This window comes from Meles meles (genome assembly GCF_922984935.1).
Source record: "Meles meles chromosome X unlocalized genomic scaffold, mMelMel3.1 paternal haplotype SUPER_X_unloc_1, whole genome shotgun sequence".
In the NCBI taxonomy this organism is placed as follows: Eukaryota; Metazoa; Chordata; class Mammalia; order Carnivora; family Mustelidae; genus Meles; species Meles meles.
Genome location: NW_025721105.1, coordinates 18,501 through 34,542, shown reverse-complemented (window position 1 = coordinate 34,542; position 16,042 = coordinate 18,501). Strand labels below are relative to the sequence as shown.

Sequence of the window (16,042 nt, the reverse complement as noted above, 5' to 3'; positions counted from 1 at the left end):
TGGAGCATAAGGACTAACATGGAGGACATTGGGAGATGGAGAGGAGAAGTGAGATGGGGGAAATCAGAGGGGGAGATGAACCATAAGAGGTTGTGGACTCTGAGAAACAAACTGAGGGTTTTGGGGGGGCGGGGGTGAATCTGACATGGTGGGTATTAAGGAGGGCACATATTACATGGAGCATTGAGTATGGTGCATAAACAATGCAAAACATAAACAAATAAATGTAAACAATTTTGGAACACTGAAAAGAAATAAAATAAAATAAAATAAAATGGAAAAAAAAAATAAAACACTGTGGTCTGAAAATATGTGGGGAATAATCCCAATATTTTGGTACCAGTTAAGACTTGATTTGTGACCCAGTATGTGATCTATTCTGGAAAATGTTCCATGTGCACTTGAGAAGAAGGTGTATTCTGTTGCTTTAGGGTGAAATGCTCTGAATATATCTGTGAAGTCCATTTGTTCCAGTGTGTCATTCAAAGCCCTTATTTCTTTGTTAATCTTCTGCTTAGATAACTTGTCCATTGCCATAAGTGGGGTGTTAAATTCCCCTACTGTTATTGTATTATTGCCAATGAGTTTCTTTAATTTTGTTATTAATTGGTGTATATAACTGGCTGCTCCCACTTTAGGGACTTAATATTTACAATTGTTAGGTCTTCTTGTTGGATAGACCCATTTATTATCATATAGTATGATATATGATATATGATATATATATCATATAGATATAGAATATATAGATAATATTATATCATATTCTACACTTCTTATTACAGTCTTTGGTTTAAAATCTAGTTTGTCTGATATAAGGATTGCTACCCCATCTTTCTCCTGACATCCATTAACATGATAAATGGTTCCCACACCCTCACTTCCAATCTTGAGGTCTCTTTGGATCTAAAATGAGTCTCCTGGGGCCACCTGGGTGGCTCAGTCAGTTAAAATGAGTCTTCTGTAGAAAGTATTTGGATAGGTCTTGCTTTTTCATCCAGTCTGTGTCTTTTGATTGTCTGGTAGAAGAATTGATACCCCACCTTAATTTTGATGTCCGTTAGCATGATAAATGATTCCCACTCCCTCACATGCAATCTGGAGGTCTCTTTGGATCTTAAATGAGGCTCTCGTAGACAGTATACAAATGAGTCTTTCTTTTTTATCCAGTCTGCCTTTTGATTGAGCATTTAGTCCATTTACATTCAGAGTAATTATAGAAAGATATGAACTTAGTGCAATTGAATTACTTGTAATGTTGCTGTTTCTGTAGATTGTCCCTGTTCCTTTGTGGTCTTTGTTACTTCTGGGCTCTCTCTCCTCTCAAAGGATCCCTTTTAATATTTTGTGCAGGGTTGTTTTAGTGATCACAAATCCCCTTAGCTTTTGTTTGTCCCGGAAACTCTTAATCTCTTCTATTCTGAATGATAGGCTTGCTGGATAAAGTATTCCTGGATGCATATTTTTCTCAGTTAGCACCTTAAATATATCATGCCAGTCCTTTCTGGCCTGCCAGGTCTTGTGGACAGGACTGCTGCAGTCTTAAGTTCCTACCCTTGTAGGTTAAGAACATCTTGTCCTGAGCTGCTTTCAGGATTTTCTCTTTATCTCTGAAATGCACCAGTTTCACTATTATATGCAGAGGTGTTGACCTATTTTTATTGATTTTGAGGGGGATTCTCTGTGCCTCCTAGACTTGAATGCCTGTTTCCTTCACCAGATTAGGGAAGTTCTCAGCTAAAATTTGTCCAAATAAACTTTTTCCTTCTCTCTCTTTATCCTCTTCTGGGACCCCTATTTTCTAATTTTATTTCACTTTATTGTATTGCCAATCTCTTGAATCCACCTTTGGCGATCCAGTAGTTGTTTTTATCTTTTTTTCTCTTCTGTATCACTGACTCTCTCTTCTGCCTCATTTATCGCAGCAGTGAGAGCTGCATCTGACTAATAGCCTTTTAAATTTTGGCCTGATTAGATTTTAGTTCTTTTATATATCCAGAAAGGGATTCTCTATGTCTTCTATGCTTTTTCAAGCCCAACTGTTCTCTTTATAATTATTGCTTTGAATTCTAGTTCTGACATCTTACTTATACCCATATTGATTAAATCCCTGGCTGTCAGTACTGCCTCTTGTTCTTTCCTTTGTGGTGAGTTGCTCTGTGTCATTGTTGTATCCAGAAAAGAGGAGATGAAAGAGAGAGAAAAGACAAAAATATAAACAACACCACCAGAAAAATACAAACCAATCAGAAGAAAAAGGTGAAACAAAAAAAAAGAGAGAGAAAAAATCAAATAAAAGTAAAAGAGAACAAAACAATAAACTAGATCCTGGGTGTATTTTGGTCTGTTTGTCAGAAGAAACTAGATGCTGGAGTAGGAAAGAGAGAAAAATTTATATATATACAAAAATAAAATTGAATACAATGAAAGGAAACCAAAGATAAATATATATATATATATATATATATATATATATATATATATATATCATGTAAATATAAAAATAAAAACTGAAGAGACAAAGAAAGAATTGATAAAAACAAGAAAGAAAATAGCTGAAAATGAAAAAAGTAAAAATTAAAGTATCGAAATAATAATTTAAAAAAAAAAACACACAACCCTATGAATGGTATGTATTGTTTTCCCCAACAGCCGAAATTTTCAGTTCTCTATCATCAGTAAACTTATTGTTAGAGGGATGTTCTTGCTGGTCTTCTGGAAGAGGGGCCTGTTGAGCTGATTCTCAGATGTCTTTGCCAAAACGGAATCCACCGCCCTTGCAGGGGGCCAGGGTCAGTGTAAGTGGCTCCAGATTGTACCATGTGGTGCTGTTTTGCTCCCGGAAGGCTGTCAGCACCGATTGGGGGTGATGAAAATGGCAGTGCCTCCATATCTAGCTCCAGAGCTGAAAGCTCCTGCCCCCCACTCTTCAGTGAGCCATCACAAAAAAGCAGTCACTCACTTTTGCCTCCCTGATTTCTGTCCAAACTCGGTGTTCACCCAGCCTGTGACCAAGTGTTTTTATCTCAGGCACACAACCCCCTTTTGAGTCTCCAAACTTCATGAACTCCTGTGGTGCACACCCATGCTCCTCCCAGAGGAGGGAATGGGGATCTTACCATGCTGCCTATTGCTGGGACGCTGCTTGAAGAGCATTTATCCGATGGTGCAGTCGTTCATGGTTTACAGAAACACCAAGCAGAAAGCTAGAACCTAGACTTGCTGTATGCAGCTCTACAACACTTGCAAACTCTGCCACACTTTGGCACCCCCATTCTTTTTGTGAGCCTGGGGATCCTGAGGCCATACTATCCCACCTGGGATTCTGCCCTACTTTGCCACTTGAGCCCCTTTCAGGCAGGAATGTCCCGCTCTGCAGCAGACTTCTGAAAGTTCCAATTTTGCACTCTGCTGCTTATACTACTTTCCAATAGCCAGTTTAAGGAAGTTCTCTCCCACCACAGTTTATCTTCCAATATATTACCTTGGACTCACATCTCCATACCTCCTACCTTGCAAAAAGTGGTCACTTTTCTATTCGTAGAATCGTAGCAATTCAACAGAACATTAAAAGAATCATTCACCATGATCAAATGGGATTTATTCTTGGGTTATAAGGGTGGTTCAATATTCACAAATCAATGTGAAACACCATGTTAATGAAAGAAAGGATAAGAACCATATGATTCTTTTAATAGATGCAGAAAAAACATTTGACAAAGTACAATATCCATTCATGATTTAAAAATAACCCTCAACAAGTGGGGATAGAGAGGATATACTTCAACATAATAAAGACCATATATGAAAAACCCACAGCTAATATCATCCTCAATGGGGAAATACTGAAAAGATTTTCCTCTATGGTCAGGGATAATAAGACAGGGATGTCCCCTCTCACCATTGTTATTTAACAAATACTGGAAATCCTAGCCTTGACAATCAGACAACAACAAAAATAAAAGGCATCCAAATGAGCAAGGAAGAAGTCAAACTTTCACTATTTACAGATGACATGATACATGAAAGACTTCACCAAAAAATTGTGAGAGCAGTTACCCAAATTCAGTAAAGTCACAGGATATAAAAATCAACATCCAGAAATCTGTTGCATTTCTAGACACTGGTAATGAAACCTCAAAAAGAGAAATCAAGGAATCAACCCCATTTACAATTGTACCAACACCCATAAGACACATAGGAATAATCCTAACCAAAGAAGTGAAAGACCTGTATTCTCAAATGTATAAAACACTGATGAAAGAAATGGAAGAGGAAAGACATTGGAATGGAAAAACGTACCATGCCCATGGATCAGAAGAACAAGCATTGTTAAATTGTCTATACTACCCAAAGACATCTACACATTATATGCAATCCCAATCAAAATACCGCTAGCATTTTTCACAGCGCTAGAACAAACGATCCTAAAATTTGTGTGGAACCACAAAAGACCCCAAACAAGGAAGGCTGGAGGCATCACATATCCAGACCTCAAGTTATATTACAATGTTGTAGTGATCAGGGCAGTACGGTACTGGGACAAATGCAGACACATAGATCAATGGGACAGAATAGAAAACCCAGAAATAAACCCACAATTATATGGTCACTAACTCTTCAACAAAGCAGGAAAGAATATCCAATGGAAAAGACAGTATTTTCAACAAATAGTGTTGGGAAAACTGGACAGCAACATGAAGAATGAAACTGGACCATTTTCTTACACTGTACACAAAAATAAGTTCAAAATGGATTAAAGAATAAAATCTGAGATTGGGGAATCATTAAAATGAGCTGTGTGGGGCTGTATGGGGCTCTTTCCATGGTATAATGGGACAGATAGGACCATGTCTGGAATCCTGGAGAACACTTGGATGCCACTTAGTATTTTATCTACTTAATAATAAATCTTAATGGAAAGTCTAATAACCTAATAAATACAGGACCAAAAAGGGTGCATATTCCCTAGGAATGAAGGTTCCCATTATACTACAAAGAGGTCACAGGCAGTAATCTCTTTCACACTGTCCTTTACAATTTCTTACTAAATATGTCTCCTGAGTCAGGGGAAACATAATAAAAAATAAACTATTGGGACTTCATCAAAATAAAAACTTCTGCACCGTGAAGGAACAATCAAGGAAACTAAAAGGCAACCTACAGAATGGGAGAAGATATCTTCAAATGACACAGCCGATAAACAGTTAGTATCCAAATATATAAAGAACCTATCAAATTCAACACCCCAAAAATGAATAATCCAATTAAAAAATGAACAGAAGACATAAACAGACATTTCTCCAAAGAAGATATACAGTCGATCAACAGACACATGAAAATATCCTCAACATCACTTGTCATCAGGGAAATACAAATCAAAGTACTTTGAGATATCACCTCACATCTGTCAGAATGGCTAAAATCAACAATATAAGACACAACAGTTCTTGGCAAGGATGTGGTGAAAGGGGAACCCTTTTTTTTTTAACTGTTGGTAGGAATGCAAGCTGGTGCTGTTTCTGTCCTGTTACCTCCATTCTGTTACCATGGGAAACAGTATGGAGGTTCCTCAAAAAGTTAAAAATATAACTACCCCTATGATCCAGCATTTTTTAAACAGATTTACCAGAAAAATACAAAAATGTTAATACAAAGTAATACATGCTCCTTATGTTTATAGCAGCATTATTTACCATACTTCAATTATGAAAACAGTCCAAATGTCCACGGACTGGTGAATGGATAAAGAAGATGTAGTGTGAGTGTGTGTGTGTGTGTATGTGTGTGCATGTGTGTGTATGTATGTGTATCACAAACAATGCAATATCACTCAGCCATAAAAAGAATGAGATCTTGTCATTTGCAACAACATGGATGGAGCTAGAGAGTATTATGCTAAGCCAAGTAAGTTAATAGGAGAAAGACACATACCATATGACTTCACTCCTATGTGGAATTTAAGAAACAAAACAACGAAACAAATGGAGAGAAGGAAGGAGAAAAAAAGAGAGAGAGAAAAGAGAGAGAGAGACCTCTATAGTAAACAAACTGATGGTTACCAGATGGGATGTGGGTGTGGGGATGGGCAAAATAGTTGATGGGGAATAAGGAGTACACTTGTCAGGCAATGGGTGTTGCATGGAATTGTTGAAACACTATATTGTACAAGTCAAACTAACACAACACTGTATGTTAACTATATTGAAATTTTAAAAAAAGAATATCCCCTAGCAAGGGGCCTCATTACATAGTGACATATTGTCTACCAGTAGGTCAAAGGCAGCCACTTTTCCCCCCCATTCTTTAAAAGCTAGTAACTTTAAATACCTTAACTTTAAGGTAATTTTAAATACTATTTTAAAACTTTATATAGTTTTTTAGTACAGCACCAATGAAATGCATGCCTGTATCTGGAATCCTGTTGTACAAGGGGGAAAAATATATCTCTACACACTAAACTCCTGCATGGTGTGTGAGGTACTCATAATTCATTCATTCATTCATTCATTCATGCATGCATGCATGAATTTTTGTCTCTCTCTGCTCCCTGTTGCTTTCTGAACATCTATTATCACATTTATATAAGCTAAAATTAAGGTGATTATATATACCAGTTTGTCCTGTAGAGTCCCATTATTAGACTCCTTTTACTCTCAAGGTATATTCCAGTTTGATCTATGAAGATACAATACAATAGACATCCTCATGATGAAGAGACAGTTCTAGCATTCTTTTGTTGGTGTTTATATATATCCATGTGGGTAACAGAGTATCATAAATTACACACAAAGAAATGATAATAATAATAATTATTATTATTAATAGTAATAATAATAATTCCAGTTCATGGTGATGTGCTAGTCAGTTTCCTGGTTTTGTTAATGTATTCTAGTTATATAAAGTGGTATCACTGGAGGAACCTGGATGAGGTATAAATTATCTTTCTGTACTATTTTTTAAATTTCTTATGAGTATATAATTATTTCAAAAGAAAAATTTTATATATTAAATTCATTTGGACAATAAATTATATGACCTCTCAGCTAAATGTACATAGTTTAGTCACACTTAACCCCCTTTCTTGACTTTACAGTTACTTCGTGCAACTTCCCTGATAGTGCAGCCAGTCTGGAAAACAGCCTGTAGTTTCCTCAAAAAGTTGAAAATAGGGCTACCTTATGAACCAGCAATTGCACTACTGGGTATTTACCCAAAGATACAAACGTAGTGATCCAAAGGGGCACCTGCACCCCAATATTCATAGCAACAATGTCCACAATAACCAAAATACGAAAATAGCCCAGATTTGCACTGACAGATGGATGGATAAAGAAGATGTGATTGGGGCACCTGGGTGGCTCAGTGGGTTAAGCCGCTGCCTTCAGCACAGGTCATGATCTCAGGGTCCTGGGATCGAGTCCCGCATCAGGCTCTCTGCTCAGCAGGGAGCCTGCTTCCCTTCCTCTCTCTCTGCCTACTTGTGATCTCTCTCTGTCAAATAAATAAATAAAATCTTTAAAAAAAAAAGAAGATGTGATTGATACACACACACACACACACACACACACACACATACACATATACATACACTGGAATATTGTGCAGCCATTAAAAAATGAAATCTTTCCCTTTGCAATGACATGGTTGGGACTAGAGGGTATTACGCTAAGCAAAATAAGTCAATCTGAGAAAAACAATTATCATATGATCCCACTCATATGTGGAATTTAAGAAACAAGGCAGAGGAATATAGGGGAAGAGAGAAAAAAAATAAAACAAGATGAAACCAGAGAGGGAAACAAACCATAAGAGACTCTTAATCCTAGGAAAAAAGCTGAGGATTGACAAAGGGGAGGTGGTGGAGGGATGAGGAAACTGGGTGATGGACATTGGGGAGGGTAAGTGTTATAATGAGCACTGGTTATTATAAAAGACAGATGAATCACAGACCTATACCCCTGAAACAAATAGTACAGTATATGTTAAATAATTGAATTTAAATTTACAGTAAAAAGAAAAAGAATGGTTTTTAAGTTTTTGGAGTCAGGATTTAAATGCAGATGGGATGGCAAAGCCAGTGCTCTTTGCCTTATGAGTGAGACCTCCTGACTACCAGCTTGGGAAACAATGGAAAGGATCCAAGAAACTATATTTAAGTTTTGAAAATTAAAGTAACTCTATTCAAAAAGGTGCACCACTTTGGAAGACATTTTGACAATTTTTAAATAAAGGCAAATACAGGCTTGCTATACAGCACAACAATCTTGCTCCTAGCTAGTTACCCAACTGATGTAAAAATAGGTCCATTTGATTCTTTTTGATTCTACATCAGTATTAAAACTTCTGCACAGCAAAAGAAACAACAGAATGAAAAGGCATCCTATTGAATGGGAGAAAATATTTGTAAATATCTCATGAAGTTATATATCCAAAGAAATGATATCAGGATCTCAAAAAGATATCTTCACTTCTGTGTTCATTGCAGCACATTATTTATAATAATCGAGATACGGAAACAATCCAAAAGTCCATCGACAGATAAATGAATAAAGAAAATGTAATATATACATACAATGGAATATCATTCAGCCTTTAAAAAGAAAGAAACCTTGATATTCAAGACAACAGGGATGAACTAAAGGCCATTAGGCTAAGCGAAAAAACCCAGTCACAGAAGGACAAATACTGCATGATTCCGTTTTAGATAGGAGGTATTTAAATAGCCACACTAGCAGACAATAAAAATTGAATAGTGCTTGTCAGGGGCCAGGGGGAGAAGGAAATGGAGAACTGTTGTGTTTTTTTTTCAATGGGTATAAGATGTTTTTGTTATAAAGGTGAGTAAGTTCTAAAGATCTGATGTACAATATAGTGCCTACAGTCAATAATATAGTATTGTACACTCTAAAATATATAAAGAGGATAGATTTCATGTTAAGTGTTCTTATCAAAAAAGAAAAGAAAAACCACAAAGGAACAGAAGGAAATCCTTGGAGATTAAGGATATATGTAATATCTTGGTTATGGTGATAGTATCATGGATATAGGGGTAAGTCTATACTCATCAAGATGTATACATTAAATGTGTGCAATTTTTATCACTTACACTTCTGTAAAGCTAAAAACCAAATGGAGTATAAGGGCAGTGAAAGCTTGGGGAAATATAAAGAGTTCATTTTTTTGCAGGTTGATTGAAGTTCTCATGGAGCACCAAGGGGAGATGTCTACTGTGAAGATGAAAATAAAAATTGGGAACTGGTGAAAGATCTGCAGATAGAGATGTGGCGCTAAGTAGAATATATGAAAGGATTAAAATAATGGATTTAGATGCCATCAGCTAGGGGAGACAACAGGAAACAAACCATCCAAAGTTGGGATTCTAGACAATGCCATACATGGGGTTAAGACTGAAAAATCAATGGCTTTGCCCTTTATGCTGAGGTTGGGGGGAAAGGAGAAGAAACCCTAAAATTAGACAGTCTGAGAAATTAAGTTCAATATTGACCAATTCTGGGACTTTGGCAAGCCATCAAATTCCACATATTCAATCTTTTTTTTTTTTTAAGATTTTATTTATTTATTTGACAGAGAGAGATCACAAGTAGGCAGAGAGGCAGGCAGAGAGAGTGAGAGGGAAGCAGGCTCCCCGCCAAGCAGAGAGCCCGACGCGGGACTCGATCCCAGGATCCCAGGACCCTGTAAAACTTGCTTAAAAATTCCAAAATACTAAGCAGAAGGGAGACACCCTTAAACAGTAAGGCTGTTAACCAGGCTCTGGCTTTCCCATACCTGTGGGAGTAACCTGCAAGGTCCTAGGTATACATTAGCTCCCAGGTAAAGACAAACTAAACTATTGTAGCAGACAGAAGGTCCACTTTAGGTTTAGGTCAGGTCAGAATGTAGACATGAAGATAAATCAGAGGAGAAAAGGTTAAAAGACAGAATGGTGTGAACCTGTGTTTGGGAAGAGGTAAGTAAAAATCTGCATTCAACAATGAAAGTCCAGTTTATCAGAGGTAAGCAGAGGGGCAAGATGCTTGAGTTTTAGTCAATATTGACCTGGGAGAGCAGGGTATTATGTAAAGCAGAGTTGTAGTTTAAAAAAAAAAATAAGCACACGACATATTAGTTGTTTAACAACTGGAGACAGAAAGATCAATTAAAAGCTTAAAAATAATGCTTCTTCAGTCACCTTGGAATAACAAAGAGAAAGACCTTGTTGGCAGGTCACTGAGACTCCCTTTTGCAGAGCAACTACACAACTCCACTTCTTTTATGTATTGAACCATTATCATGTCATTTTATTTTATTTGTGTATTTTTATTATGTTCAATTAGCCAACATATAGTACATCATTCGTTTTTGATGCAGTGTTCAACGATTCATTAGTTGTGCATAACACCCAGTGCTCATCACAACCCATGCCCTCCTTAATATCCATCACCTGGTTACCCCTTCTCTCCAACCCTCTCCCTTCTGAAACCCTCATTTTGTTCCCAGAGTCCAGAGTCTCTCACGGTTTGTTCCCCTCTCTGATTTCTTCCCATTCAGAGCTCCCTCACTGCCCATATGATTCTCCATGCTATTCCTTATGTTCCACATATGAGTGAAACCATATGATAATTGTCTTTCTCTGCTTGGCTGATTTCACACAGCATAATCCTCTCCAGTTCCATCCATGTTGATGCAAATGGTAGGCATTCATCCTTTCTGGTGGCTGAGTAATATTCCATTGTATATATGAACCACATCTTTATCCATTCATCTGTTGAAGGACATCTCAGTTCCTTCCACAGTTTGGATATTGTGGACATAACTGCTATGAAAAATGGCTTGCATATATCCCTTCTTTTTCACTACCTCTGTATCTATGGGGTAAATACCTAGTAGGGGAATTGTTGGGTTGTAAGGTAGCTCTATTTTTAACATTTGGAGGAACCCCCATACTGCTTTGCAGAGTGGATGTACCAGCTTGCATTACCACCACAGCGTAAGAGTGTTCCCCTTTCTTCCCCACACCCTTGCCCACATTTGTTGTTTACTGTCTTGTTAATTTTTGCCATTTTAACTGGTGTAAGGTGGTTTCTCATTGTGGCTTTGATTTGTATTCCCCTGATGGTGAGTGATGTTGAACATTTTTTCATGCGTTTGTTATCCATTTGTATGTTTTCTTTGGAGAAGTGTCTGTTCATGACTTCTGCCCCATTTCTTGACTGAATTTTTTTTCAGGTGTTGAGTTTGACAAATGACATTACAGATAAAGGGCTGGTATCCAAGATCTATAAAGAACTTATCAAACTCAAAAAAAAAACACCACCAACAACAACCAAATAATCCAGTTAAGAAATGGGGCAGAAGACATGAACAGACACTTCTCCAAAGAAAACATACGAATGGCTAACAGACACACGAAAAAATGTTCAACATCACTAACCATCAGGGAAATACAAATCAAAACCACAATTACATACCACCTTAAACCAGTTAAAATGGCAAAATTAACAAGATACCAGCCCTTTATTTGTAATGTCATTTCCAAATATTTTCTCCCATTCCATAGGTTGCCTTAGTTTTGTTGACTGTTTCCTTTGCTGTGCAGAAGCCTTTTATCTTGACGAAATCCCAAAAGTTCATTTTTGCTTTTGTTTCCCTTGCCTTTAAAGAGATGTCTTGAAAGAAATTGCTGTGGCCAATGTCAAAGAGGTTACTGGCTATGTTCTCCTCTAGGATTTTGATGGATTCCATCTCATGTCTTTCATCCATTCTGAGTTTGTCTTTATGTATAGTGTAACAGAATGGTCCAATTTCATTCTTCTGTGGCTGTACAATTTTCCCAGCACCACTTATTGAAAATACTGTCTTTTTTCCATTGGATATTTATTTCTGATATGTCAAAAATTAGTTGACCATGCAGTTCAAAGTCCATTTCTGGTATCATAAAAACCATCTATGAAAAGCCCACAGTGAATATCATTCTCAATGAGGAGAATCTGAGAGATTTTCCTTAAGGTCAGGAACACTACAGGGATGCCCACTCTCACCACGTTTGTTCAACTTATTACTAGAAGTCCTAGCATCAGCAATCAGACAACAAAAAGAAATAAAAGGCATTAAAATTGGCAAAGAAGAAGTCAAACTCTCTCTCTTCACAGATGACATGATACTTTATGTGGAAAATCCAAAAGACTCCACGTCAAAATTACTAGAACTAAAACAGCAATTCAGCAATGTGGCAGGATACAAAATAAATGCACAGAAATCAGCTGCATTTCTATATACTAACAATGTAACTGAAGAAAGAGAAATTAAAGAATCAATTCCATTCAAATAGCACCAAAACCATAAGATACCTAGGAATAAACCTAGCCAAAGAGGTAAAGGATCTATAGATCACTTATGAAAGAAATTGAGAAAGACACAAAGAGATGGAAAAACATTCCATGTTCATGGATTAGAAGAATAAACATTATTAAAATGTCTATGCTGCCCAAAGCAATCTACACTTTCAGTGGAATCCCTATCAAAATACAATCAACATTTTTCACAGAGCTGGAACAAACAATCCTAAAATTTATATGGAAACAGAAAAGACCCCAAATTGCCAGGGGAATGTTGAAAAACAAAACCAAAGCTGGGGGCATCACAGTCCCTGACTTCAAGCTATATTACAAAGCTGTGATCATCAAGACAGCATGGTATTGGCACAAAAACAGACATATAGATCAATGAAACAGAATAGTATGTTATTTAAACAGAAAGTGTCAGAGTGAAAAAAGGTCTGGGTCAATATTCTGATATTAATATCAATGTATCTACTTGATAAAATAATGTAAAAGTTCCCATCTTTACCATTATACAGGCAAGGTAATTTTCTTCTTGAAAAGAACTCTTCCCAGGGCCCCCTTCATGTCTCTGTTCCTTAGGCTGTAGATGAAGGGGTTCAGCATGGGGGTGACCACAGTGTACATCATGGCCATGACAGTCTCCTTAACAGTAGAATTATTAGCTGATGGGCACAAGTAGAGACCAATAACTGTCCCATAGAAGAGAGACACCACAGAGAGGTGGGAGCCACAGGTGGAGAAGGCTTTGTGAATACCCCTAGCAGAAGGGACCTTGAGGATGGAGGACACAATCCGTGCATAAGACATGATGATGAGCAGGAATGGGATGACAAGAATGAGCCCTCCCATGATAAATATCACCAACTCATTAACTCGAGTGTCAGAGCAGGCCAGCTTCAACAGAGCAGACATATCACAGAAAAAGTGGGGGACTTTGTTGTCTGCACAAAACCACAATCTGGCCATGAGCAGAGTGTGTAACATAGCATGGAACATGGTCAGCACCCAGGAAAGCACCACCAGGGAGAGACAGAGCTTGGGGCTCATGATGGTGGTATAGTGCAGAGGGAAGCAGATGGCCACATAGCGGTCATAGGCCATGGCCACCAGGAGGAAGCTCTCCAGGTCTCCAAAAAACAGGAAGAAGTACATCTGGGTCAGGCAGCCAGCATAGGGGATGAAGGAGACTTGGCTCTGCATGTTCTGCAGCAATTTGGGCATTGTGACAGACGAGAAGCAGAGGTCAGAGAAGGACAAATTGCTGAGAAACAAATACATGGGCATGTGGAGGTGGGAGTCCAGGCAAATGAGGATGATGATGAGAAGATTCCCCAGGACAGTGGTAACATACATGGCCAGGAACAGGGCATAGAACAGGTCTTGCTGATCTGGATCAATGGGCAGGCCCAGGAGGACAAATTCTGAGATGACAGTTTGATTCTTTCTTGTCATGCTCTGTCTTCGGTATCTTTAGGAGGAAAAAAATTCCATTAAAACATGAATTTAAAACTGAACATATTTCTGTGATACATAATCTGTTAGGTGCTCTGTAAAGATACTTTATATAATTCTTATCACAATAATTACCATTTCTATACTCCAGATCTCTAAGGACAGAATCTCTATGATCAGAAATGACTTTTCATCACTTCCTTTTAACAATGTTCCAAAATTTTTAAAAAGATTTCATTTTTTTATTTGATAGAGACACAGCGAGAGAGGAAATACAAGCAGAGGGAGTGGGAGAAGGAGAAGCAGGCTTCCTGTCCAGCAGGGAGCCTGATGTGGGGTTTCATCCCAGGTCCCTAGGTTCATAACCTGAGCCGAAGGCAGACACTTAATGACTGAGCCACCCAGGCACCCCAACAATATTCCAACTTTTATAAAACACTCTTATCCATTACTTTCTGAGCCACTTATATATTGATTTTCCTCATACCTATCTTACCAGGCATCTTCAGTAACTCTAGTTTGTTTTGTCAAACTCTTCATGTTGATGTCCCAGGAGTTTTTCCTAAACACTGTTCTCTTATAATGCTACATATAGAATGAAGAAAAACTAATCTACTCCAAAGGATTTGATTACCATTTAAACCTCAGGTGTAAATGACTCTAATCTATAAAACTGTGTACCTAGCTGCTTAATAATTATCTTCCCTTAGACTTTTCACATGCATTCAAAGCTCAGCAGATCCTAAAAGAAACTCAGGATCTCAACCCCGCCTTCTCCCAATTCCAATTCCTTCCTCCTCTACTTACCCACATCTCGGTAAAAGATATCAAATGCAAATCATACACCTGAGAGTTTTCTTCCTTTCCATCCTTTCTCTCGTCCTCAATATTCAGTTTTTCAACATGTCTTTAAGATTCTGCCACATTAAACCTCTTTCTTATTCATCCACTCCTTCTCTCAACCATCACTATTCTGGCTGGGCTGACATCATGTCTTGTCTGTACTATTGGAATAACCTCTTCCCTCTTCACTCTTCTCCCTGCTTCCACACATGGACACTCTCTCCTTCAATATCTTTCATTCACACTGTGGCATTGTAAGATGAGAATCTGATCATCATTCTCCCTAAAGTCTTCATAGATTCTCATTGCCATTAAGGAAAAGGCAAAATTCATCTCAAAGGAATTGCACAAAAGATGCTTCAACATCTTGCTGACTTCCACAGCTTCACCTGGCCCCATAGTGACACTCACATTCACCTCCCCAGAAATGCTGGGCTTGAAAGGCACAATTTCTTGCCACCAGTCTTTTCTACTTGCTGTTCCCCTGCCTCACATCTTCCTCTCTCTGCTCCCTCTTCACCTGGTTTGTTCCTTCTTAGCCTTCAGCCATATTACATGTCATTTGCTCAGCTGTATCTCTCCTGGCCCCCTTCCCCAGACCAAGTAAGAACCTGCTACTATGTTTTCCAGGCATCCCATACTTGTCCCTCAAGCACTGAATGCCCAGGAGATTGGTTACAGCTGTTCTCCCTATTGGACTGTCAACATGGGGAAAGGCCACGTCTGCCTTCATGACCGCAGAAGTGTTAGCACCTGGCACAGTGCCTCGTTATAGCCAATGTTTCGTAAATATTCACTGGCTGTGCTTCAGGCTGAGACATGCATTCCTTCAACTTTAGAGACAGCAAACTTCTATTATGTTAAAATACCCATTGAACCCTCCAGAACAAGTACTCATTAGCTTCAACCATTTAGCACTAAATTTGTCACTGTGTTACAGATTTATTAATGTAACACTGTACCCATGGAAAGTGTTGGGGAACCTCAGATAAGACTACCCTTTTCATGACTACAGATGATACAGGTAATAGAGATATATTATCAGATTTATAGATATATAAATATAGATAAAGATATAATCTTCCATTGGTTCTATTTCTCTGGAGAACCCTAATACACCTCAATGTGTCTAAAAGGTGACAAAGCAGAGAACTGTCAAGAGATGTGGGAGGCTCCTTCATTAAAGACCAAACTGAATCCACCTGCTTAGACTACACCCTGCTGGTGCTGTTTGATCCACCCACATTAGCAGTTTTTACACATGGACATTACATACTGGCATTATAGTGGGAACAAACATCTAAGGGAAATCATACAGCTGTTTTTTCAGAATTTTGCTTCCTAATAAATGAGTGGGATCCATCTCTTGTGTTGAGGGTATGAGGAGGAATCATTAGCCA

General features: G+C 38.1%; 1 protein-coding gene across 1 annotated transcript; it reads right to left on the bottom strand.

Annotated features, from left to right (window-relative positions):
• Positions 1-12,630: 12,630 nt before the first annotated feature.
• LOC123935971 (olfactory receptor-like protein DTMT) lies at positions 12,631-13,799 on the bottom strand. Its single transcript, XM_045996800.1, has one exon. It carries the CDS (start codon positions 13,797-13,799, stop codon positions 12,855-12,857), a length of 945 nt encoding a protein of 314 aa, XP_045852756.1. The 3' UTR covers positions 12,631-12,854.
• Positions 13,800-16,042: the final 2,243 nt, after the last annotated feature.